We start from the raw sequence: 26,731 nt of genomic DNA on the forward strand, positions 1-26,731 counted from the left end.
CGCAGGAAGCTGAGACCTGTAAGATAACAGGAAGCACCATAGGCAATGCTTTCTGTGACCACCTAAGAACAGTGATAAGCAGATAGCTCGAATGAAGGGAAGAGCAGGGCATTTGAACAAACAGCACTGGACCAGAAGACTAGAAGACAGTAAGCTACCAGCAAGTCAGCTAGGGTGCAAGTTTGGGGACATTGACAGAGCTCGCTTTTGCAATGTCTGTGACTGATGCCATAAGACCAACGGAAAGCTTTGAGGAGGCTGTTTAATACTAAGGCTGCGAAGATGTGCTCAGAGGTGGGCTGTCACAGGCATGTAACCACCAGAGTGTCAGTCTGGTGGGTCCTCTGATCTTCCTTCTGTTCACCAGGTCCTGTTCATGAGGATGAACTTCCTCTGAAACCCTTGAGTGGCTGAAACACAGCTAAAACAGTCCTGGGAAATACCACTCCCATGAGAGAAGTAATAGTGGCTGATGCGGCTCATATGAACAGGACTTTCCTAACTGTGTGTCCATGCTCAGCCCATTCACTGCCTTGAAGCTTGTGAGTGACTCTTACCATACAGTAGGCCATTGCTATTTCTATTCATGGCTGCTTGGTGGCAAGTACCTTCTTAGTTTTCTACATCATATTCACAATAGAAAGCCTAGTACACGTTCTCTAGGGCTACTCCGAGTATGCATACCAGAATATAAAGGTTAGGACACATTCATTTTGAGTGTGTGCATTTGTACCTCTTTCTTCTTTCCTTCTGAGGCTTAACTGCCTTTTCTATTAAATGTGCCGTAGGAATTTTTATGGATGGAAGTAGAAATTTTTATTTTGTTTGTTCTCAAGTATAACCACATGGGTGCATATGTATGTCTATATATATTCATATGAATTTAATAGAAGCTGTGAGGCCATTCCCTGCAAAACTGGAAAGATTGTTCTTTGAAAGGCAGCTGTTGTCTAGTAAATGACCTTATTAGTCCAGAGCCCAAAGCGTGACTCGGAAATCTGGGGTGATTAGAAGGCAGTTCCTCTAAGGTCAGTTTTCAAGTTGTGCTGCCTGCTATCCCCATGCTGCTTCATTTTACATCCAAGACGTATCTGGTTCATGCGCAAAAGATTTAGGAGGGCAGAAGCCAGAAAGCAAGTGCAGCCCTTACGTTCTTCTGCCTTTAGAGATCTGGGCTTATCCGTGTCCCAGTTTATAGTAGGACTCTGTTCCTGTTCAGAATGTTTTGACCTGAACCAAGTGCCCACATTTTTAATCCTCAGACTCTGGGGTGGATCTCTGTGAGATCAGTCCAACCTGATCTACATAAAGAACTTTGAGACCCTGTCTCAAAAAATACACCCACTTCACTTCTAAGAATTAACTGGCATGGCAAATTAGGAAATATGTATTTATTGATAGTCATTAAGGAAAGTAGAGTTTACATCTAAAGCAAGGCATTCCCTTAGACTCCAGCTATTGTTGACACAATCCACTGGATTTAGGAACGGTGCCTCTGAGACTTGCTGTGTCTTTTTACCTTCCACTTCGGGGCTCTCATGTGTAACCTCGTTCTCTCATTAGCCACCTTCCTAACCAACTCTGTTCAACTCACTCTCAATCACTGAGAGATTTCAGAGATGAACTCAGAAACTTAGGAGGCTTTCTGCTGCATCCTCATAGATCAAAGGTGTGGCATACTTAACTGCCTGGCTGCCCGTAACCCCAGGTTTGTGGTGGTTTGACACAAGAAAGAAAGAAGAACACCTCTGGCCACCATTTTATATACATAGGGATGGGCAATTATGTGGTTACTATAAGGAAAAACTGTTTTTTCAGGGAAAACACTGCTTTTTTTATTAGTTAACACGCAAATGAGTTTTCAGTATATTATTTCACATGACTGTACTATACTCCAACTTTTACCAGTTCCCATCCAGTGGCTGAGTTCTGTAGCTTCCTCCTTGCTTTCATTTTCATGTAAAAATCAATCATTTCTTCCAGTAGAAAGGCCTGCATCAGTCCAAAGCCTGTGGCCTTATTGATAGCACAATTATTAAGAAATTTAGCATCACTTTTCCTACCGCCCGCTGGCGCACGCCTTTAATCCCAGCACTCGGGAGGCAGAGGCAGGCGGATTTCTGAGTTCGAGGCCAGCCTGGTCTACAAAGTGAGTTCCAGGACAGCCAGNAGAGAAACCCTGTCTCGAAAAACCAAAAAAATAAAAATAAATAAATAAATAAAAATACATTTTCGGGTCTTCATGTAGGCTATTTTCATGGGAGTTTTCCATGTGATTTGAATATGATGATTTTGAAATGTTAATAGTTAAAGTAAATACTGTTAATAGTAAAGTTGAATAAATGTTTAATAATTTATTTCTACAGTATGAACTTTCAGTGTCCCACTTATATATTAATCTGTTGTTGTAAGAAATAAACAGAAATGTGATTTACTGACTGCTCAAAGGGAGTATGTGTGTGTCTGTTGTCTGTTTGGGTGTGTGTATGTGTGTGGACTCATAACTTATTGATGTGACAAATAATGTGTGTAATAACATGACTACATTTTAAGTTTTACCAAATTGATTATAATTAATAAGTAGCCTCCTAGCTACAAATAGCGAGACATGTAGATAGAAAATACTCAGTTCAAATTTCTGGAATTAACGAATGAGATGCATTGTATATAACTAATGACAGTTAATTAACTGTCATTTAATTGTTTTATGTATCTTCTTTTGGCTAACATCTCCAATTTTACCCAGTTGGGGACAGTTGGTGAGATTCTAACAGACTTCCATACAGGAAACTGCTGTATTATTTACCACAATATGAAGAAACAGCCCCAATTTTTGGGGGGCGGGGAGAATGCAAATTGAACCTAAGGCTTCCCAACGTGCTAAGCATGCACTCTATCACTGAACTGAACATTGTAAAAAAATCTTGATTTAAAAATTTTGTTGATAAAATATACATACATGCTAGAAATTTGTCTCAGATTTTGAAAATCTTATTTAGTTTTTTTAAATTGTATATATGAGTGTTTGCCTGCATACATGTATGTGCATCACATGTGTGCTTGGTGCCCACTGAGGCCAAAAGAGGATAGCAGATTCCCTGGAATTAAAATGATAGTTTTGAGCTACCATGTGAGGCTAAGTACTTAGTCCCAGTCCTCTGTAAGAGCAGTGAGTGCTCTTAACTACTGAACCATCTTTCTGCCTTGAAAGTCTTGTTTTTAAGTCTTTGGGAAAATGAGCTGCTGTTCACATAGAAGTGTGAGAGAGGGGGACCTGACTGAGTGAGCAGTTCTGACCCAGCTGTGCTCAGGATTCTGCATGGTAGCCATGGGTCCAAGGCCCTGTTAAACAAACACTCCAGTAACCATACATTGGTGCTGATTAGTCAACATCTAAAAGCCACATTTTCTACCCTTTTACTCTTGGAAAAGTAAAGACCAGCTGGTGCTTCTGTTAGTTATGCTGGTGATCCAGCCAGTGTCAAGGAATTCTAGTGCCTAGCTTTTACAAGTGTTTGTGTTGGAGATTTTGTGCCACTGTGAGTTAACCTGGAAAGAAGGAATCTCTGTTGAGGAATTGCCTCCATGAGGTTGGCTATTTTTTTTTAAAATCAATGATGATCTGGGTGGGCCCAGCCCACTATGGATGGCAACAGTCCTGGGCAGGTGGTCCTGGGTTCTATAAGAAATTTCAGTAATATTGATACTTTGTAAAGAATTATAGAATGAATATATGCAGTATTTTGCAAGGGCTTCTTTAAGCGTAATTAACCTCTTCTTTCTAATTTTGTCCTTTGTAATCAACAAAGCCTCTGTTGTGCTACCATATTGTGAGAAGCGAAGTTAAATGTTAGCTTTGATGCCTTAATACTGTTTGGTACATATGCTGTCTGTAGTTTTCAGAGCAATACTTTTTCTCAATACAGCTTTTGTCTTTGGGTTTCCCTCCCTCCCTCCCTTCCTCCCTCCCTCCCTCCCTCCCTTCTTTTTGATGGCATCCTAGGTATGATGGGCAGAATAATAGCCCCCAAAGATGCCCATGTTCGAAACCCTTGAACCTATGAACAAGTTACCTTATATGCAGGTGTGGTTAAGCTGAAGATCTTGATTTTAGTTTGAGTTATCTGTGCTACTAAATTAATGACCAGAGTCCTGTGAGAGAATGCCAGAAAATCAGTCAAAAGGGAGATCCAGAGTGAGATGGCAACTGGAGCCAGGGAATGTGAGCAGCCTCTAAAAGCATGGAAGAGCCAGGAAAGGCAGGAGCTCACAGCTTCATGCTTAATTCTAGAGGCAAAGGGATCTGAGTAGGGAACACAGGAAGTTCTGCTCTACTTTGTGAAGTACTGCTCGTTAGTAGTCATGATTCGCAAACATCTACTCTTATTTTTAAGGCCCCAAATCTGATGTCACTTGCAGTTTAAAGTATCAGTGGCCTCTTCCTAAGTTTCCTTCCTTCAGCCTGCTGAATAGTTCAGGCCCGTGAGAAACTGAAAATTGTATAGAGGTTAATGCAGGGTCTGTTGACGATCTAATTATTCCTGAAGTGGGGTCTTCGGGTTTTATTTCTTTAATGAGTAGAATAAGGTACTTACACTTGGTAATACCCATTCACCCAAAGGAGGTGGAGGTGTTAAATCAGTGTGGGTTTTGATGAATGGCTTGTACACTGAAAAATAAATTGGACAAACTGGCACAGAGCTCAGTGAACATGAAATCAGCTATTAGAAGAAAGCTTGTGAACAAATTCTGAGGTAGATATGCATCTTTTGATTAATGCCCTATCAATCATCCACACAGCTACCTTAGGTGAGTGTTGCTGTAATCCTTCATGGTTGCTTACAGAAATACAGGCAGAAAGTATAGCACTGTAGAATAGATATCACTACTTATTCTAACTTACTGTGAACAGGCACAGTTTTTACCATGTTTCTGCTTTCCTTTATTAAGGAAATACAATGTAAAATGAAAGGCAAGACCCTCAAAGCCTGCTGGATTTCTCTTAGGGTGTTCTTAATGGTATTCACTTTTAAATGGGCAAGCTATTGTAACAGGAAACTCTCTATAGGAATAATAGTAATGAATTCTTATTGAAGCCGCCCTTTTATGGGTTATAGTCAAATAGACAAAAATGTAAAGTGTGTTAATGAAAGGAGTATATCTCTGGAATTATTACTGAAAGTTGTTGAAATGGTTTGAATTTTGTTATTGTAATTATTTTATTCTCAGTTAATGTGCTTAGCAGCAATAGTAATTAACCCACCAGATTGGAAATTTGCATATGTTCTACCTTTAATATGAGAAACACTGGTTCTTTCTGGCTAACATTATAGTTTTGTGTGTGTGTATGCAGTACATTTATTATCAATAATTTTTTATAGAATAGAATTTTCCATGGATAGTTATTAGTTCTCCATGTATTTGTATGCCACTGGAAAGTCCTCCACAGTCTGTCATTGCTTTTAGAGGATTTGATTCCTAAACTGTGCTCACAGAAAACATTTGGACATTGGCCACTGGCCTGAGTATCTTGAGATAAAGGTAGCACTTCCTGGGAACAGACTGTGACCTGGAAACGATGTAGCAAAATAAAGTGGTGACAGGCATTAACATGCATAATGGGTTGTAATGGACACTTAATGCTGGTGTGCTGGAGGAAGGAGCTGAGCTCTCCCACTGGAATATTCCTCCATCAAAGCCCATTGATCACTGATTTCAGTGGGGAGAGCTTAATCCATCAGCGTCTGTAACCAGACGGCACTGATGGAAATTCTTTAGGTGGTATTCTGGATGAACCAAGCTTTCCATCTTTACAAACAAATGAGTGATATGACAAGCATGGTGTTCAAAACACATTTAACCAATTGATTTTCTTTCCTCTTGTAATAAGATCTGGAGACATATGAAAGCGATCGGTGTGAGCTAAGATTAAAGAAATTGCTCCATGCACAGGAACAAGTGGAGCCCAGAGCACTGAGAAGTATAAAGCATGTAGTCACACATTCTCTTTTTTCTATAAAGTTTGTTATTGCAATAAATAGTTATTATTGAGTCGATGCCCCTTATTTCCACTTTCTAGAATCTTCCATCAGGATTGTGATCTGGGCAGATGTGCACATATGTCTGATCTTCATGCTCTGTTTTTTCTTGGAAGTATTCAAAACTCTTGGCAGTGATTGTTCCTAACTTTCTCTCATCAGAACAGACAGACCTGGTGTGATTTGGGTGGCTTCAGATAAAGCTATAAATATTCTTAGTTTGTGATAGTGTCTGGTGTCAGCAGAAGTGATCATTTTCTTTCTCATCTTCCTCTATAGCCCTGCGTTGAGCTTCACCTACCCTTCCGCTCCTGTGTCTCTTCACATGCATCAACAGATCCTAAGCCGACAGCAAAGCTTAGGCTCTGCATTTGGACATAGCCCTCCTCTCATCCACCCTGCTCCAACATTTCCAACACAGAGACCTATCCCTGGGATTCCGACAGTTCTGAACCCCGTCCAGGTCAGCTCTGGCCCTTCTGAGTCCTCACAGGTGAGAGGTGCAGCCTTGCTTCAGCTTGGTCCACAGAGGCCTTATCGTCATGCTGGTTGTTAGGGTCACAGGGTCCATCATTGTTAAGGCTTCATATGGCATCTTGAATTTTCTCTAAGGGTGTATTCAATTTAGATGAATGTGATCCAGGGCATCTTCTATCAGAGCCGTTAGCTTATGATTAAAAGTAGGCTAGCTGATAAAGCCCTACTCTAGTGATCTATAAACTTCATCTTCTATTGATGGTCTATGTGTGTGGACTCTCAGCCACTGTCCACTCCCTTTCCTGTAACCAGGCTACTACTGGGCACAATATGACCCTCTATAGCAAACATAAAATACCAGTCTCTCTACTCTTTTGCCAGCCTAGTATTATTTAAGGAAAAAAATCTAGATGCTATAATTGAGGAACTTCACTCATAGTTTCTTCTGATCTCCCACCCGAACTCAACATTTTCGGGAATAAGTTTAGCTTGTTGAAGTCTAGGGCACTTCCTCTCTTCTTCAAGCTTTCACAAGCCACAAGTGACTCGTGAGTCAGAAGTGAAGAATGTCTCATCTGGACTCTCCCATGGGTGACTGGTGTCAACAGAATCCTTGTTAGAGTATCAAACAAGCTTGTTTGTTTTCAGACATTTTTTTTTACTTGAGTCCCATTTATTAACCCAAGCCTGATTTTTTTCTACAAATATGACCAGCAGAGCAAGCCCACAAGCGAGTCTGCAGTGAGCAGCACTGGTGACCCTATGCATAATAAGCGGTCCAAGATCAAGCCTGATGAAGACCTCCCCAGCCCAGGATCACGGGGCCAGCAGGTATGACAACCAGGCTTTACAGAAGAGCCTTTTCTTCTCTCATAGTGATTTTGGATCAGTTCCTTGTCCTCTCGATTTATACACAACATTTTCCTACCTACTGTATTCTTGACATTGGCCATGTGTTTGAAAATGACCCCATTAGGGATCAACTAAATTCATTTCTCTAATTCAAAACCAAATACTTGCAGTGAATGATGTTATGTGGGGATATGTGTTCTTCATAGGTGAGATGGCTTAGAAGTTTGAGCCAGCATAGTCCAGAGAGTGTTTGGTTAGACTCCTCTGTTTCTGTTCATAGGTATGATGAGGCTTCTCATCACTGACCTTGACCCTAAATTCCTGAGTTTCTGGCCTCATGCTTAAGCTCAGCAGAGTTTATGATGTCCCCTTCATTGATTATGTTCTCCATTTTTCTTATTTTGCTACTTTGTACTTGGTCAAAAAGCTCAGAGAATCAGAAGAGACTCAAGTCCCCCCGAATAGATTCAGGACGGTATTGCTGATCACTTATTTCTGCCTCTGCTAAAGAACATGTAGGGTATATCCAGATTGCCATTTCTTATGTTCTTGAGCCTGACTTGACAGGTTTAATCAGTGCTGTTTCCCTCAAGTCAGAGCTTAGTGAGAGTCTAAAGGTCCATGCAATCATAACTTTGCTATCATCAGTATGGCTCAACCCAGTCCTTACTGAAGTAAGGCAATGGGTCCCTCCATGAGAATTTTGAAGACCGAATGAGGTTATGATAAGGAGCGAGTTCTGAAACAATCCTCGTCATAGTTTGCTGGAGAACAGACAGTGTTGCTGCTTACACCATGGTGTAACAGTTTATCATGTTAGCCTGCATCAGTGCTCAGATCTGTCTGTGTAGCTAGTGCCTAGAATCCTGGTAGAATCCTGGAGATTGCTTGCATTGCATTTACTAAGAAGCTGTTGGTGAGGACTAGGAAAGCCTGTCCAGAGCATCCGATGTTCTTTCCATGGCCTCAACCATGAATCAGACAAACATTTCCCTGAAGACCTGATATTAAACCAAGAAGGCTTGATCCCTAACAGAAAAGCCTACAAAGTACCTCTCACATCAGGGGAAATAACTAAAAGTATGTCAGTGCCATTCGCCTGCATTATAAGATATAACAATAAATAAAGCGATCGAAGACAATCAAAACAACCAAACAAAATAGGGACAGTTTGGAATAGTAAGTAAAATTTGCTACTTTTATGGGGTTTGTTGTTATTTAATTTTTGCCTTGGATTTTTTATTTGTTTATTTTGTTGTTTGTTTGTTTTAAGATGTCAGTTTTGTTCCTAGTCTCTGGAGCAGGGCCTGGTTTCAGCTTTTTTCTTTCTTTTCCACCCTGCCTGATTTTCTCTCTGTTTCTTGCCTTCACCCTCCCAGGAACAGCCGGAAGGAACAACCCTAGTCAAGGAGGAAGCGGACAAAGATGAAAGCAAGCAGGAGCCTGAAGTCATCTACGAGACAAACTGCCACTGGGAAGGCTGCACCAGAGAGTTCGACACCCAAGATCAGCTTGTGCATGTAAGTGGCTGCTGTGCAGGGACGGACGCAGCTTCCCAAATCAGCGACCTTTGCATGAGGGCAGCGGCTCTGACCCTGCGCGGAGTCAAGTTTCTTAGCTGGCAGCACTGAGAACTGGAGGGGGCTTTATGATTTTCTGAGAATAAAGGAAACCCTGAGCCATGGTGCTTGACCTGTTCAGTCAGCTAAAGCTTAGTGTAAAATTCAATAAAGTCTTCAATAGAGAGCGTAATGACTCTGATCCTGTAAGCCAGAAAACACTATTTTGAGTTAGAGGCTTTGATGGTTATTGAGTAATAGTAAGCTGGACATGAATTATTATTAACCTTTTAACTAAGTTTGATTCCCCTTCCAGGACTCAGTAACAATATAAAAATATTACAAAAACAGATGGGTCCTTTTACAGACCTCAACGTTTAAGGAGCCTCCTATTATTGTATGTAGCAATGTAGCACTTTATTTTTGACCTGAAGGCAACATTGTGGATTAAAGCTTGCATGGAAACAATTGTGTTTAATGATGGAAACCCCACAGTAGTCACGTTATGACACCATTCCTTCTCTTACCAAACCAAGGCCAGATATCTTTTCCTCACTCTCGAGTGTTATTTCTGATGAATACCCATAGCTCCTTTGCTGTGTCTTAGTCATGCTTGGCACAAACTCAGATGCCAGTGGAGCATTCTAGCCATATAAGACCAGGATCAACTGACATGGCATTTAGAGTGTCTGGAATAAGAAGATATAGGCTGAGATGACATCTCTACAGAAGCGCAGTGCCCTGTTACGGCCCTAAGGATGATTGTACCAAATAGGACAGTTTCTTATGATTGAGCATCTCTATAGTGCAGTGGTTCTCAATCTTCCTAATGCTGTGAACGCTTTCTTCATGTTGCCATAATCTCCCCAACCACAAAATCATTTTGTTGCTGTCTCATAACTGTAATTTTTCTATTGTTATGAATTGTAATGTAAATATCTGACGTGCAACCCCACAAAGGGCTTGTGCCCTACAAGTTGAGAACTGCTACTGTAGTGATTGTGTCAAGTCTAGCACACCAGATTACGAAAAACTTGATATACAGAATGTTAGATTTCACCTCTTACCAGCAGGACCTCACTTCTCTTTAAATCATGCCTCTTTGTATATGTGTAAATAGAAATATAGATTTCTCAAGTACAGCCAAAAAAGTAAGTCAAATGTTTTTAATTAATGTGTATTTTCAGGTTTTTCCACACATGAAATTTGATGGTTTTTTTTTTCTTTTCCTTCCTCTTTGGTTTTATTCGAGGACTAATTTTAGGCTAAGTCTGGCTTAATGACTCTTTATTTGTGCTGACTGCTTTAATGGAAAGCACAAAGGCCTTGTAATACTAAGAGGAGAAGTTAGATCGCCTTTCCCATGAGGAAGTATTCTCAAAGAGTACCATATGCCAGGAACATTACCAGTGAGGATGAGGGCTAGGGTAGCACCTGAACCTTATCACTACCTAACTGATACCAAGACCTGTTGGGTTTAGGGGTTTTTCCCCTTTTTTATGTTGTAAAAGCATTGTAAAGGCAGTGGCTATTGTAGTTATTTTATATAATCTCAATGCCAAGATTCCTGTAATGTCTCAGTAGATTTGAATCATTTCTGTGAGAAGGGTGCTGATGCTACCAGTTGAATGACCATGGTGTTGACAGTTAAGTGGAGCCCATCTTCACTCATGACAGCACACATACAGCAGTTTGTTAAGATTCTAAATCACAGAGAGGAGATTGATGTCTCTGGGTTTAGTCACGACCCAGTGTGGTACCTTTATGACCTTAATTTTAGTCTAAACTGAATTACAAGAGTAAGCCAACTGAATTAAGTGAGTTAAACATTATAGCTTGCAAAACCTGTGGTTCCCATCTGAAGGGTAGAAATTCCACACGTGTGCAATTCAGTTGCTTGTACACTGCCCATGCTATGTGCTATGCTGTCCTGCCCTGGGTGCTGCTGGATGCAATAGTGGTGATCCTGGGTAAAATAGGTGCTTTGTTTTTTTTTTTGTTTGGTTGGTTTTTTTGTTTTGTTTTTTTTTTTTTTTATTAAAGTAACAGGTATTTCAAGTCTACCTAATTACTTTGGTGAGAGATGGAATATATACCAGTTTTTAAGGAAAGATGGAAGCCTTAACTGTTTTGGTTTTTGCCACCTTCCTTAGAGTGCAGACATTTTCTTATTAGTTGGATTTTCATGCCACATACAACCAAGCGGCAAGGTGTTAAACCATTCTGCTGCTCTGCCTTATTTATAGCCATGACCCATTCTTTCCCCCCTCTTACAGTTAATAGAAAGATTCATGATTCTTCATGGTTGTCTATCTAGTGTCTGACAGTCCCGACTGCCTGCTAAAGCAAGTCACTATCTATAATTGATATCCTGCCGTGGAATAGGGTGCTGGCTGCAATTGAAGGGCTTTGCTGAAAGCCCTTAAATCCTGACAAGTTCTCCCCTTGTTCTGCTTCAGTCGCTGAGCTGCAAGGTTGGAATTCCAGAGCTATTTGAAGTTGGTGCAAAAGAGAGACATGTGTTTCACATTAGCAAATCGCAAAGTTGAAGAAGGGAATTAGGAACTGGCTGACTTTCCCTGCCAGTACTCTCCCTTCTAGTGCAGTGCGTGCCGTGTTCTAGGGGAAAGATTACCTCCTCTATTACATCTGAACAGATACACAGAATATGGCCTTTCCTCCTCTTCCTTTTTATTTAAAGCACCTTTCCTTTCCCAAATGGATGTTATTCTAGATGTGCTGCAGCCAGGATCTGTTATCACAGTGATTCATAATTAACTTTATCTCACAGCAAGATAATTGTAGCTGGTCCTAGTTGCTCTTAAGTTAGTATTAAATTTTCAACAAATTTACTTTTATTACCAGAAACTAGGAAAATGTACATGTATTTCTGTTCACCAGGATTTTGTTATATTTTGACTCTTTCTTGGTACCGGTTAAAATAGAAAGCAACAAAAGCACAAGAAGAATATGTAGTAAAAAGTTAATTACAAGTACTTTTGATTGATTGATTGTATTTCTGATAAATTTGTCAAGATCCAAACCTGATTTCTGAAAGACACATATTGTGATGTTTCAGGGTAAGCTGAAATCCCACATTTCTGTTCAGGTTTGAATTTGCCAGATTCTACTGTTGTGCATTATGTTACAGAGGACCTGTGTGTAAATGTGCTTCTGAAGTTGGGCTGTGTCAGTTCCCGGAGTATTTGCCCCAGCCTTTACTGTTTCTTACTTAACTCAGCCTGTGTCATGGAAAGAGGCTCCACCTACCTTCTAGACTTTGCTCAGCTCAGCTTCTTTCTTCGAATTTTGTCCTAAAAGTGACTCTACCCTTGACTTTTGGTGGTGGAGACAATCGAAATCCTCATAGCGTGAAGCTCAAGGTTGTCTTGCATTCTCTGAAACCTGAAGGATTCAGTGGTCAGTGACACTGAGTTTATGTCAAAGTGTACATTTTAGAGTGGCCTTAGCACTGCTCCCTTGGCTCCCTGTGCTTGTAAGCATCATTGTTGAAATCCGAAAGAAGAAAATCAGAGCAGTCACTGTTCACCTTGTCCAGCTTCAACTATGACACTGTCACTCTTCAACAGATCCACAAACACTTAAAACACTGCCTTTAAACAAATCTCCTGTAGTCTTGTTTAGTGATTAATACATACAAGGTCTTTCCCAACAGTCTACAGAAAGTAAAAATAGTTCTTAGCAGTTTTGTTCTCCAACGTAATTTCTAGGAACATGCCCCAGGATGGCGGTGCCTTGGCAACGATGGATGGTCACGGTATCTTAAAACTGAACTTCAGACAGGAAATGGATTTATAATAACATATGACTTCAGCTGGGTGGCATTTCAGTAAATGTGATCCTCCTTCTGCATCTTTAAAGCATGGTGTCACTTTTTTTTTCTTTTTGTAGAATGATTAACCACCTACCTGGATTACAAATGCTTTTATATGCTGCAAATTTTGATCTTCAAAAGCATGCTAAAGTTCTCTCCTAATCACTTTTGCTGCTGATTAGAAACAAATTCTGTCCATTTGCAGCATAAAAATCAAGAGCTTTCATTTTAATATCAGAGGTTCAGGTGTATAATTGTATCTATAAACACACAGGAATGTTTGATGTGAATATATTGTTTTCATAGTAAATCCCTAATCCTAAATTTGCATTTCATGTCCCTTGTCTAACTTTTATCACTGTACTAAGTTGCATTGAACATCTTTACCTAATAGAAAATTGGGTTTAAGATGTGAGAATGGTCTCAGATGTGAGGTAGGGATGGATTGGTTTCATGTCTAAAATTTAAAACGAGCAAGTAGAGATTTTGATCTTATTTCCTTCTACCTGTAGTTGCTAGTTCGTTTTCCTATTCTAATTATTTGGAAATGAGGCATGTAAACTATAGAATAAAAACGACAAACATCAAAGTCACTCTGCAATGATTTTTGCCTTAAGGGTCGTGTTTTTTGTGAAGCTCTTGTCTAAATTTCACCTGCAGAAAGCATTTACATCTAAATATATCTAAGAGATTGTGTTGAAGGAGCAGGGAATGAGGGCTGTGTGTGTTAAAGCAACCCCAAGCCCCAACTAGATTCTCAGTAGCAGCCTCACCCCAGCCCTGATTCAGAATGCTGTCCCAGACACCACTTGACCCTTTCAGACATTATTTTCTCACTTATCAGAGTGTGAAAGAGTCGTGAAAATAAATACTGTCCCAGATGTCCAAGGCCAAGCAGAGATCACATTCAGTGGACCCTGTGAGAAACAGACATCGAGTCTAAATGAGGCAATTCCACCTCTTGTGTGTTTTTTGAAGGCTGAGTTGGGGAGGACAGAGCGATGAATCTGTTGGTCTTGGGGTTCCTGTGTGCATTCTAAGGCTCTTCTTATATTAATTGTTGCTAGACTTGGACTATATGAGCGAGGGAGTGCCACATCCTACTCGGTCCCAGCACTGGCATGGGCTCATTAAACAGGCTGCTTGGACTCTTAAAAACTGATCCACCCTGTTGGGAAATATAGCTTCAACAACATAAAACTGTTAGTTTCACGTATCATAAAAATTGCTTTCAATATAATGTTAGTGATTCTTCTTATAAAAGAGAAAAATATAGTGCTATTTCAAAGTTGTTATAGCAGTGAAGAAGCCTGCTTTAGATGGCTCTTAGGTGGTCTCCAGGTAGGGATACCAGCATGAAATTAGGATCTAAAAGTTGTGGAACCAACCCCCAGTTCCCAAAGCCTCCTCAGAGAAGCTGAATGGGCTTTAGGCCCCTACCTCTTAGTACCTGTGTGCTGCTAACCTTTAGAGGCTCTCTGTGGGTTCCAGGGTTCTGGAATGCTCTTCAAGGCTCTCCTTAAGGTACAGCAATCATTGTCTGCTGCAGACACTATCCTACCTGCTGTAAGATGTTGAAAAGCATTCTTCCCACTGAATGCCTGTAACACCTCATCCCCCAACTGGGATAACCAGAATTTTCTCTATATATTATCAGCTGTACCCTGAAACACAAAGTGGCCGCTATTTGTACCCTTCCACTTACAGTGTTGATAAAAGTTATTCCTACTTTGGAATGTTAGGATTAAGCAGGAAGGATGGCTGACCTGTTGTTTGTTTTTGTTTTTTAATCTCTGGCAAAAAAAAAAAGAAGAAGAAGAACCAAAGATAACAAAATCTACATGTGGGCTGCTGAGGGGTGAGGTGTAGTATCTGTGTATACACTGGCAGAGCTTCTTGGAAATTACACTTTTAGCAAGGTTGATCACTCACTAGTCTTCAGCATGACCCATTGCCAGCCGAGCCTTTCTTCTCTGTGAAAAATGCCCAACTCATTTTTTTCCTGCAGACCCAAGGAAGTTGCTTAGACTCCAGCCTCTGAAATCTCTGCAAGTGAGGTTGGAGATCATGTGCCTGCTTTGACATAAGCCAGTTCTAGGAACAGGAAGCCATTTCTATTGTAAAGACTTTGAAGATTCAGGGACATTTATGTTTTTCTGAGGTTAGCCAAATACTGCCATCAATGAGTTATTCTTTTCTACAACAATTAATGTCAGCAAGAAAATGTAAGAGCCTTATCCTCAAAAGACTATATATAGGACAAGGCCTTAACCTTCAACCAGTCTGCTCCTCCCCTACCTTTCCAGGTCACAGGAGGCAATTCTAAGAACTGCAGATAGATGGTAGAGATGGTAGAGATGTTGTTCCTAAATCTGCCCCAACTTGATTTCTTCCATTACCTACAGCTTAATTCCCATTTCTCATCTTTAAAGCTGTCGTAGTATTTAACTTATTTTGTTCATTTTCTAGTTTGACTTTGTTTGGGAGTTTTGGATAAGGTGGACTAGTTCAAGTACTTTGGGTAGTAGTGTTTATTCAGACAAGGAAATTGAATCTATTGGAGTTAGAGTTAATAAACTCAAGTAAACTGAATGGCGAGGCCAAGGAAATCTTTCATTTGTGTTTCATTAAATAGAAATAATAAGTAGTCCACTAATTCAGTATCACATGCTCCCGGTATAGGATCCTTCCCACAAACATATTCTACCCCCTGGTGACCACTGCAAATTGTAAGTAGTCTCTAGAAGGAAAAGGCTACATGAGTGTCAGACCTGGAGAGCTGAGACTGACATACTCACCTTAGTTTCTGAGTTTTCGGGTAAGACCACAGGGCAGATTATTTTGAAGTACTATGCACATAAGCTCAGGAAGTTAGGGAAAGAAAGCAGAGGTGCTAAGGAATAAATGAAAGGTCTTGTAGAGATACGATATAAACATTGTCTTGAACAAACAACAAGTCAACTCAAACAGGGAAAGACTGAAGTAGTAAGGTGGTTAGTGTTCTATGTTAGAATAGCAGGAAGGAGTTCACAGTGGAGTGTTACCCATTTTACCCATACATATTCCTAATGCACTAAGAGGCTGGGTTCCTTGGTTTAGGAATACAATGCCAGAATGGTTTATTATATGCATCTTGGGCAAAGAGTGGCAAGCATCATTCTTCATAAGGAGTGGGAGAGTAGGAGCGGGAGTTGAGACCAAGGAACAAGGGGAAGGGGTTGTTGGAGGAAGAAAGTCTTGAGTTGAAATGAGCTTTGCAAAGCCTTGGTAGCTGTCCCTGCACTGAAGCAGCCAAGGTTGTGGAGTCAGAAGTAGTGCCTACAGAAGGGACTATTTAAAATTCCTTGTAAAATCTTAGTTTAGAGATATTTCACAATTCCAGGCAGCTAATATGGTTGTTACAAGTGGCAGTCAAAAAAAGTCACCAGAAAGCTGGTTTTACACACGAACTAAGTCCTCATCTTTGGTTTGTGCTTATTACTTAGGGATCTTGAGATTCTGTTTTGGTTTGGTTTGAGATTGGTTTATCAGGGATTGGAAGAGAGAATGACATTTGTTGAACTTCCAGAAGCTACCTCCTATCTCGAGTCACGTCTTCAGTGTCAGTAGGGGTTTATGAGGATTATTTATTTATTTCATTGTTCAATGTTTCTCTTCGTGGTGCACTTTATTTTCCAGTTTGCACTTAGAGCCTTGAGTTCTCCAAAAGTCTTATGTTACTGCACAGGACTTTGTTTATGTCTCTTAATGACACATCATCTCCCTATATGCCACCTTGCTTTTTGTTTGATACAAAGTGGTGCTCCCATATTCTAGAGAGCAGGACATGACACACAGCAAAGTGGCCCTGGCTTATGAGAAACGGGTCTTCCTTGTGGCTCTCACACCGTGCTCAGCACAGCTTCCATAGCAAGGTAAAGTAGTCAAGGCACAAAGGAAACACAGCCTAATGGTACTCCTCCTTGTGTTTAGCAGAGATAAACTTCAGCGGAGTCTCAGTGCTGAGCCATTTGGCTTCTGGCAGCAGCTTTAATTGGTAAAATGCAGATTTGATTTTATTTTTCTTGATCAGGAGGGGATTATTCTGTTATCAGTGCAGAGCATCTTATTTCAAGATGAAAAGCCTTTACGGAATTACAGATGCCAGTGCTTGTACAAAGGTTTTGTTGGCGATTGACAACTCAAAGAGAAAGTATGATTTATTAGCCTATAATGGCTAACCCTAAGCAATGGTCTAGGTCTACAGATTGTGAAATTGCTTATGTGAACTGCCTTTTTATGCCACTCATGCCCGGGGTTACGCAAATAAATGTAGAGTCTGCACTACACAGAATGTCCTAAGAGAGGAAGAAAGAAATGAAAGTGGGGGTGGGGAAAAAGGTGGTTTCTAATATCCATCTTGGTGGTGCCTTTTACAGTAGTTTGGCTGATAAGCCTGCAGAGGAAAGATTAATAACGAGGCTTGTCGCTATCAGTACCTGTTTGTCGATTCTCTGTAACAGGGCTGTCTGTCCAGCATGGAAATTATTGATTAAATAAAAATTGCTATTAGATTGTGATGTGATCCATAATCACAAACAATGGTGGACATTCCTCTTTCAGATCTTCAGCCATGCATCAAGTTGTTGCCTTTCCCCCTTTGCCGTAATTTATATTGTGCTGACATTTGGACTCATTAGGTTTATCCTTTCTGCTTGAAGCACAAGCAGGGTGACTGCTGGAAGAGGGGGAGGAGGAGCCAGACGAGGACCGGCCGGGGCAGAAACCTGGCTGCTGTGTTCTCAGGGGTAGCATGGGAGCTACTTAAACTTGCTTTTTCTACCCCCTTCGACCAGGAAAAAAAATTCATATAGGTATATAGGTATGTAAACTAAGTATAGAAATCAATACGTACTCACAGGAAATCATAAATTTATATTAAGACAATCCCTTGATACACATATAATTTTATCATTTACTAAACAAGGAAGCAAATTTGCATGCTGATGAGATAGATATTTATTTGCATGATAAATTCAGTTTGCTGAATATTTGAAACTTAAAGGATGTAGAATGTCTTCAACATTTGATATTTTGAATCTTTAATCATCATTCATGAGAATTCTACTTTGCATAACCCTATAGAACAGAATGACTTAAGTTTTGTTCAGGGGCGACTTAGACATTGTTGGAAATTCTGCCTAATCCAAAGCCAAATTTACTTAGTGATATTTGTATGCAATTTGAGTTAGCAATTTAAACAGGATTTTAAAAAATCAAATATTCTAGCATAATAAATATTACAAAGCTAATAGAAATTTACTGAGAATGATAGTAGAAAAATATTCTGAAAGTTTTTGCTATTTAGAAATAAACCATTCTATTTGTATAGGAAGAAACTTTTGCATGTATCTAATTTGTAATGTTCTATACTCACCATATGAGAAAAGGTGGTATGTACACTGTGTGGGGTGGTATGGCCATGTGCTGTGCTCAGAACCAAGGCTGCAGTAAAATCTCATGACGGGATTTGGATGACCACTGTCAGAAACACTTGAGATTCATTATGTTTTACCTTGAATTAATTTTTGATAATTTCAGGTTACAAAACATTTTGCTATTGCTGATATTTTATGACTCTCTCATTTAACTTAGACGTTCAGCTGGGAATGTGTGAAGACTGGAGTAAGAGAGAACAGTGCCCACTGCCTTGCCCACTGCTGGGCTCAGTTCAGACCTTACATATATTCAAATATTAGGCACCCATCACAACTATTGATGTCCACCATGTTATCAGCACACCCCCAAGATGGGTGTATCTACCAGGGACCTCTTGTCCCACTCTCCTTAGCCCCTAAAAACACAGAATATACTTTCTATTTCTATGAATATTTATTCTGGGTATTTTATTTAAATTGATTTATGTAATATGTGGTTGCTGTGTCTGTTTTGTTTGTTTGTTTGGGGTTTGGTTTTGATTGTTTTAATGTAGAATAAAGTTTGCAAGGCTTATATGTGCCATGGCCTATATCAGTGCTTCATTCCTCCAATCGACCCATTAATATTTCTTCATATCGCTCCAAACAGTTTATCTTGATGTAATTGGTCGAGATAAACATAAGTGTTTCAAATGTTTGACTAATGTGAAGTTATGAATATATTGAAGCAAGTTTTTTATTTTCAATTATTTTTGGCAATAGCCCTCACAGTGGGAATTACCTCTAAGAACTGCCAAATAAATGGCAATTTTTAATCACCCTGTGTTGGCTCCTGCTTTTTGGGTGGCGATACTTCCAGGGTCATTAGCCTCTGAGATGTATTTTCCAGTTTACCTCCCTGGGCCACACAGTCTGGGCAGTGGGCCAGGTTAATTGTAAGGCACCTGTATCGATGCTGCCATCTATGAGTTTCCAGACATCATTCAGCATAAATCTCAATACATCCACCATGGCCACTTCTCCAAAAACAGTGTTGAGCTACATCAAAGAAATGCAAATATAGTATTCAAAGTATTAGATATAGTGGGAGGAGACAAATAGAACAGTAGAATGACAATTTTTTTTTCTAAATGGTAATTTGTGTGAGGGGCCAGGGGTGGCAGAGTTCAGGCTCTGGTCAGTAGAAATGACTATAGCTTGCAGAAGCTAGACTTATGTGTGTCCCTCAATGAACTCTAATTTTTAGTCCTCCCAAGAACAATGAAGTCTAGAAGTCCCCTTACTTGATCATGGGTGGTTTAATGCTGATGAATTCTCCATTCATACACAAACCATCTTTTATTAATATTTATTTTTTTAGTAATCATTTTATTCATAAATGATATCCCATTTCCTGGTTACCCTTCCACACACACCCCATCCTATGTCCCCTGTCCCTGCTCCCCTTTGCCTCTATGAAGGTGCTCCTCCACCCACTTACCTACTCCCACCTCACCCCTCTAGCATCCCCCTATGCTGGGGCATCAAACCTCTGTCCCCTCCCATTGATGCCAGATAGGGCTATCCTCTGCTACATATGTATCTGGAGTCCTGGCTCCTTCCATGTATACTCTTTGGTTGGTAGTTTAGTCCCTGGGAGCTCTGTGTGGTCCTCTAAGTTGATATTGTTCTTCATAAGGGGTTGCAATCACCTTCAGTGTCTTCAGTCCTTCCCTTAGCTATTGGGGTCCTCAGGCTCCATCCAATGGTTGGCTGTGAGTATTTGCATCTGTATTGGTCAGGTGCTGGTAGAACTGCTCAGGGGACAGCCACATCAGGCTCCTGTCAGCAAGTGCTTCTTGGCATTAGCAATAATGTCAGGGTTTAGTGTCTGAAGATGGAATGGATCCGAAGGTGGGGTGGTCTCTGGGTGGCCTTTTCTTCCATCTTTGTTTCATGTTTTGTCTCTGTTTTTTCCTTTGGACAGGAAAATTTCTGGGTTAAAAATTTTGAGATGCCTGCATGGCCCCATCCCTCAACTGGGGGCCGTGCCTATTTATTGGAGGTGGTCTCTGCAGGTTCTGCCTCCCCTTTGTTGGGTATTTAGGCTAGAGTCATAGCCATTGGGTCCTGGGAGCCTCTTGCTTCCCTGGAGTCTGGGGCTTTCTAGTGGCTACCCCAGCTCCCCATCCCCCACTGTTACAAGTTTCAATTCAATTTCCTGACCCTCTGTACTTCTGTCCCTTCCAATACCTGTTTCTGCCCACCGCCTTTTTTTTTTCTTCTCCCCTCCTTTCTCCTTCCCAGGTCCCTCCATCCCTATACCTCCTGTGATTATTTTGTTTCCCATTCTATGTACAATTAATGCATCTGCGCCTCAGTCTTCCATCTTAAACTCCATGTGGTCTGTGGGTTGTATCTTGGGTATCCGAGCTTTTTTTTTTTTTTTTTGGGCTAATACCCACATATCAGAGAGTACACACCATGTGTGTTCTTTTATGTCTGGGTTACCTCACTCAGGATGTTACTTTTTAGTTCTATCCACTTGCCTGCAAATTTCATGAAGTCATTGGTTTTTATAGTTGATAGTACTCCATTGTGTAAATGTACCACATTTTATATCAGCTTGTTGACCTTTTTGAGTTCTGTGGACTGTATCTTGGTTATTCTGTACTTGTTTGTTTGTTTGTTTGTTTGATTGGCTAACAACTGTTTTTTTAACTTGACCCTCTGCCCTATATTACTAGGCAATGAGATACCCACCTAAACTAGCTAGTGTGATTCTCAATCATGGAAACAGAAGTATACCATCTGAATCATATTCAGATAATTTCTAGAAAACTGCACACAGTCTAGCAGCTCACGTTAAGCTTATGTTGGCTTACAGTTATTGGGTGTGTTAAAGAAAGCCAAAGCCCTGAAAAAAAGTCTCTTGTAAGCTGTTTACATGCCTGTGTTCCAATGAGGAAGAGACAAGCATTTGTTTCGTTTTATTATATCCCCAGTAGCTTCTGATCTCAAGATTCTCCATTCCTATTCGCCTCTGTGTTATTATGAGTAATTCCTAGTAAGTTAAGCAGAGGAGGTTGTGCTGTTCATACAGGAGGGCCCTCGAGTGCCTGGGAAAGAACTTCAGTGCTCTGAGATGTTTGCTGCTCCTCCTGTCTCGTAGCCACCTCCACTCCACTTTTTTCCTTTACTTTTTAATGTTGATTTACCCTACTCTAGACTTTACAGATGGAAACTTCTGTTGGAAATGTTTTTAGAAATCAGACTTATACCCCAAGGATTTAACTTGAATAACTTAAATGTTGTGTCCTGTGAGCCTTTCAAAAATTAATACATTTAGAATACTCAAAAAAGAGGTTACAGTGTGGGTAAGAGTCTCAAATTATGGGACTTCCATATAATATATTTAGTCTTACACAATTCTTTCTATCACTTTTCCTTTTCAAAGTACAATTCTTATTGGAGTGTGCCTCAGCCTTGCTTTTGTATTTATTCAAACACAGTCAGAATTAGACTTTAGCGCTGCTGAATTTGTTCTCATCTGTTCTATGTATAATAATGTTGGGTTTTTCGCAAGTGCCATGACATGGCAAACCAGAGTTAACCCCTGATAGAGTACTGATAACAGACCAAAGACAATTAATCAGCAGAGTCTATCTTATAACCAGGTGAGGTTCTCGGGGCCACTCACTGACAGGGGTCTAGGTGAAAAGGTAATTGCAGGAGCATGGTTGACTAAAGAGATTGGCATCACTAAAAACATGGGGTGGCAACTCAGATTGCATCCTTGGATCTGAGTACAAAGCTCAGCCAGACAGTCTCTTCCTAGCAGCTTTGGAAGGGGCCATGTTCATACCACACCTTTCACTGGCTCTTTGAGTCTTTCTAAGTTTCACTTAGTTCTTGAGTATGCACCTTCCTCTTTGTTCCAGGGAGGAATGTTTCAGTTCTGAGCACATAGACATCCAACAAGCATATGCATGCACTTTGGTGCCCTCTCTCTCCGTTTATTTCTGTTCTTTCCCTTTGTGTGTTCATATGATGCATGCCCATGTGTGCATGTGTGTGGAGGCCTGACATCAAAGTCAAACTTGGATATCATCCACCAGCTAGGCTAGGCTGGCTGACCTGTAAGATCCCAAAAGATCCCAAAGTTCCACCAATCACTTCCCCTTAGTGTTGAAATTGCAAGCAAGTATCACTTCACTGAGTTTTTTACATGGGTTCTGGAGACTGAACTCTTCGGCTTCTCGTTTGCATGGTAATGACTCACTGGAGCTGTTTCTGAACCCTTCCCTACCTCCCCTTTTGTACCTCCCTTTCTTCCTCCTAAATTTCTTCCTATCCTCATTTTCTTAATAATTTCCTTCTGTCATTTTCTGTCCTCTGGACAGAGCTAGGCTTTCTCTGGTCCTATTAGTGTACCTGTAATGGCTAAATGCCCTTCATTTTCCTCCTTTCTTTTCTGGATCATAGGATAAAAATGAATGTATAAAAGTTTTGTTTTGAGGTAGATTAGAGATAAGAACTTTTTGTAGACTGCCTTCGAAACCCCTGTGACACTTCTGAGCATCATAAAAGAACTGATGTCACCATCACTTGTACATTCAATGTGCTCATATCATCAGGAATCTCTGAAAAAAATCAGAATCTTAGAAATTGAGAAATGAAAGATTTAAATAACTTTTTTTTTTCCAGGCAGAGTCTCACCATGTAGCCAAGGCTGGTCCCAAACTCAGACCTCTATCTGCCTTTGCCTCCTGAATACTAGGATTAAGGATCCAGGTACCTCTAGATGCTGAGAAAGTCTGACCAGCACTAGGTAGTTGTTTACTTGGCAGCCCACTTCTGGGGTCCTACAAGTGTTAGAGATGTGTTCCCTAACACATGGTGAGCCATGTTTCTTTGGATTAACATTTCCTGGTTTGGACCCTAACCTGGACAGTAAGCAGTTTTAGTCCCTTTTGGATTTTCTCATGACCAATCCTGAAAATTTATGTAAGAATACAGATGAATGCTCACATATAGCATATGTAAAGGAATAATGAAGCTAACAAGTTTTTAAATTAAACGATTTATACTTTGAATTTGTCTGTTAAGCTGCCATGACTATGGAGGCCAGAACTGATAGAACATTTGTCTTCTTCCCAAAGTTCTATACAAAAGACTAGGAGTCACCTCTCCTTCTAAACCATATTGCACTCTGAAAAGTTTTCTAGATTCTGGCTTCTTTACACCCTTCACTGTCTTCCAGTCATCAGTCCTTGGTCTTTGGGCACACCTGATGCAGACCATGGCAGTTGGCTTTCTGTTCTGCTTAATGAGGAGCTCCCAGTCTCAGGTGTCTGAGGGTGTATCTCTGCTCCTGCCCTTTCTGTCTGCTTGGTTTTAGTGAGGTTCATGGCTAGCCTATGTGCAATCTGCATTGCAGCTGACAACTCATGCTTGGCTGCTGTGCTGTCGTGAGGAAGGAGGCAGGTTGTGCCAGATGGTAATTAGTATTGGCTTCTTCTCAATGCTGCATTAACTCTAATGAGCTGTCAGCTGACCTGCCCAGGGTGGTAAGTTTGTTTTCTACCCAACATACCTCCTCCCCCAGCAGGAGACTTAGATTAGTGCTCAAGCTTGGACAGGGGCATTTCTTGGCAGAGGCTAATGGTAGAAATGCTCTGTAGATTTTGAATACACAGTTTCCTCAGGTCCTATCTGAGACAGGATCCTTGAACTAGCCTGCACCTCCATGCATTGTCCTCCCTAGGGTCCTGGTCACAAATGATGCTCACTAGTACAGTGGTGATTAGATGCCTCTGAGTCCCACCCTAAACCAGTTCAGAGAGACTGGGACCCAGTACCTTGGACATTCCAGGGCATACAAATCTGGGAACACCTGCCCTTACTAGGTCTCTAAACTCAGGTAAGGATCAAGAACCACAGGCACTTACTATCAAGCCTCAAGGCTGCCTCTTGGAAAACTTGTGTTCTGAGAACTTATGGCAAAGATATTGTAGCAAAATCTGTCTGCTATATAATTCAGAGTCCCAACCACTTGACAAAGACCCTCTCCCTCTCCCTCTCCCTCTCCCTCTCCCTCTCCCTCTCCCTCCCAGTGTGTGTGTGTGTGTGTGTGTGTGTGTGTGTGTGTGTGTGTGTGTGTTGCAGGAATTGAACCTGGGACCTCCAGCATGACAGGCGGATGCAATGTACTTATTACAGAGTTTCATCTATGAGTAAAGGGTGGGACACTAAGTTCCTTGTGGCTAAAAGCAAACAAACAACAGCAACAATGACAAAACACACACAATTTAGTTCTTAGAGATGTAACCATTTCACTGGGATGACCATGTTGAACTTGGGATTATGACATGAGAATGACCTAAAGTATCCTCCCTCCTGTTCCAAACACTCCCTATTCTTCCACTTTCCTTCTTCAACTTTTCTTACAAAATGGGGTCCCCTTCCTGATTCTGGCTTTAGACTTTAAAACTAGAGATGATTAGGAAAGATAATTTGAAAAGAAATCTAGATCCATAGAAAATAAATATTAGTATTTGACTCTATCCTTTCTGCCCGACACAGTGGCTCTTGGAAGGTCACTGGACAGGAATAAATGGACAGAACAAGGCGTGTACTGACCCTGGCCTTTTTCTAACCATTGGACATTGACTGCTTCCCAATGCATGCCTAAAAGTAGCTCTTTTCTCTCTCCACACCCTCCAAGACCCTGAGGAGGCTAGTCCTAGAGGCTCTGATTGTAGCTTCCACTCTCAACAACCATTGGAAATCACCTATAGGGCATAGTTTAAGACTCCGGTATAAATATGAAATGCTTCTCCTGGGGGTGACTTCTTAGCTTTTTTGCACCATCTCCCTGTCTGTCCCAGAAAGAAGCCATGTAGTGGCCATTCTTGGGTCATTCCTGCTGTTTCTCTGGTGGAGGGCATGTTAATGTAGCAGATACTTAGAGATATGTTGGAGACCTTGGTGTTCAGGATCTGACTTGGGTTCAGAGCTCTGGATACCCCTGGAGTGCTCCATTCCATCACACTCGTGACTTTTTTCAGACTTGTAATTTGGCTATTGGGATCAAGTGGTTCGTTTGTACTTCTAAAATGCTTTAAAGCCACTGGCCTCTGTGGATGCATTTAAATACAGCCAGTTGGCTCCAATTTGCTGGAAATTTCTTTTCAAAATGTTTAATTGCGGTAGAGTGTAAAGTTTAAGAGGATTTAGGGGGAGTAATTAAACATATGCAATTAATGAACTGTATGATGACTTTTCCTATTAATTTTTACAACCCAAATATTTTTTCTTGCATATCCTTTTGGGCCAGTGGGTCTCTTCACTGTTAACTAAGGCATCAAGGCCATGCCCTATCTGGGAGCTGGGCACTTGCCCTTCCCGCTGTATTTGATCATCTCACAGTAAAGATCTTTACCGACCACCAGTGCTGATAACATATCCCAGGGTGTCCTGAGCAGCCTTGGAAAACATCCATCATGTCCTCTTCCAAATTAGAATAGCATGAAATTACAATTTTGATTTAGTGCTATATTTCCAGGGCTAGAACTAGTCTGGTGGACAGTGGGTATATACATGTTGGTAAGTGAATAAGTGTGTCTTAGGTAGGGTTGTCATTGCTATAATGAAACACCATGAATAGAAGCAAATTGGAGAGGAGAATGTTTGTTCTACTCAAATCTACAGGTAACAGCCCATCACTGAGGGAAGCCAGGGCAGAACTCAGACAGGACAGGAACACAAGCAACCCAGGAGCCTGGAGGCAGGAGGCTATGGAGGCTGCTTACTGGCTTGCTCACGCTGCTCGCCTGTAGAACTCAAGACCATCGACCCGGGCATGGCACCACACACAATGGTCTAGGTGCTCCCCCAGCAATCACCGACTAAGAAAATGCCCTACGTGCTTGCCTACAGCCCAGTCTCACGGAGGCATTAACTTAATTGAGGTTTGTCCTCTCAGATGACTTTAGCTTGTATCAAGCTGACATGAAACTCTCCAACACATAGTGGCTACTGATTTTTCTTAATGCTTTGGATAGGCAAGTATACTCATGTTTGAAATTAGGATAAAGAGTTATTTTTATCCATGTAGCATTTGGTCACCTAATAAGTCATCTGTCCATTGTTAAAATGGACTTTAAAACTCCATGTAAGGGGAACATGATACTGACATGCAGATTAGAGCCCTTAAAGCAGGAGTTCTCAACCTTCCTAACACTGTGACACTTTAATACAGTTTCTCATGTTGTGGTGACCCCCAACCATAAATGTATTTATTGATACTTTATAACTGTAATTTTGCTACTGTTACAATTCATAATTGAAATATCTGACCCTTGTGGGGGTCCTGACCCACAGGTTGATAATGGCCGCCTTAAAGAGACCACACTCACTCATGCATTAAATACAGGGCAAGTTAGGAGACTAAAACCATAGCAACTAAGAAACACTGAACCTTTTTGAGTTTTGTGTCATGTTTTGTAACTTCAATTCTAGCAGATCTAATGCCCTCTGTTGCCTCCATGAGCCTCAGGGAAACACATCAAT

At 40.8% G+C, this 26,731-nt stretch overlaps 1 protein-coding gene across 1 annotated transcript in view; it reads left to right on the plus strand.

The window, feature by feature from the left end:
* The window catches only part of Gli3 (GLI family zinc finger 3), a 268,239-nt gene that overhangs the window by 192,406 nt on the left and 49,102 nt on the right, over positions 1 to 26,731 (plus strand). The window contains exons 8-10 of the mRNA XM_021180371.2: positions 6,318 to 6,531; positions 7,233 to 7,346; positions 8,747 to 8,887. Coding sequence (XP_021036030.1) covers positions 6,318 to 6,531; positions 7,233 to 7,346; positions 8,747 to 8,887 — 469 coding nt within the window. The remainder of the gene's footprint in view (positions 1 to 6,317; positions 6,532 to 7,232; positions 7,347 to 8,746; positions 8,888 to 26,731) is intronic.

Source organism: Mus caroli, chromosome 13, assembly GCF_900094665.2.
Source record: "Mus caroli chromosome 13, CAROLI_EIJ_v1.1, whole genome shotgun sequence".
In the NCBI taxonomy this organism is placed as follows: Eukaryota; Metazoa; Chordata; class Mammalia; order Rodentia; family Muridae; genus Mus; species Mus caroli.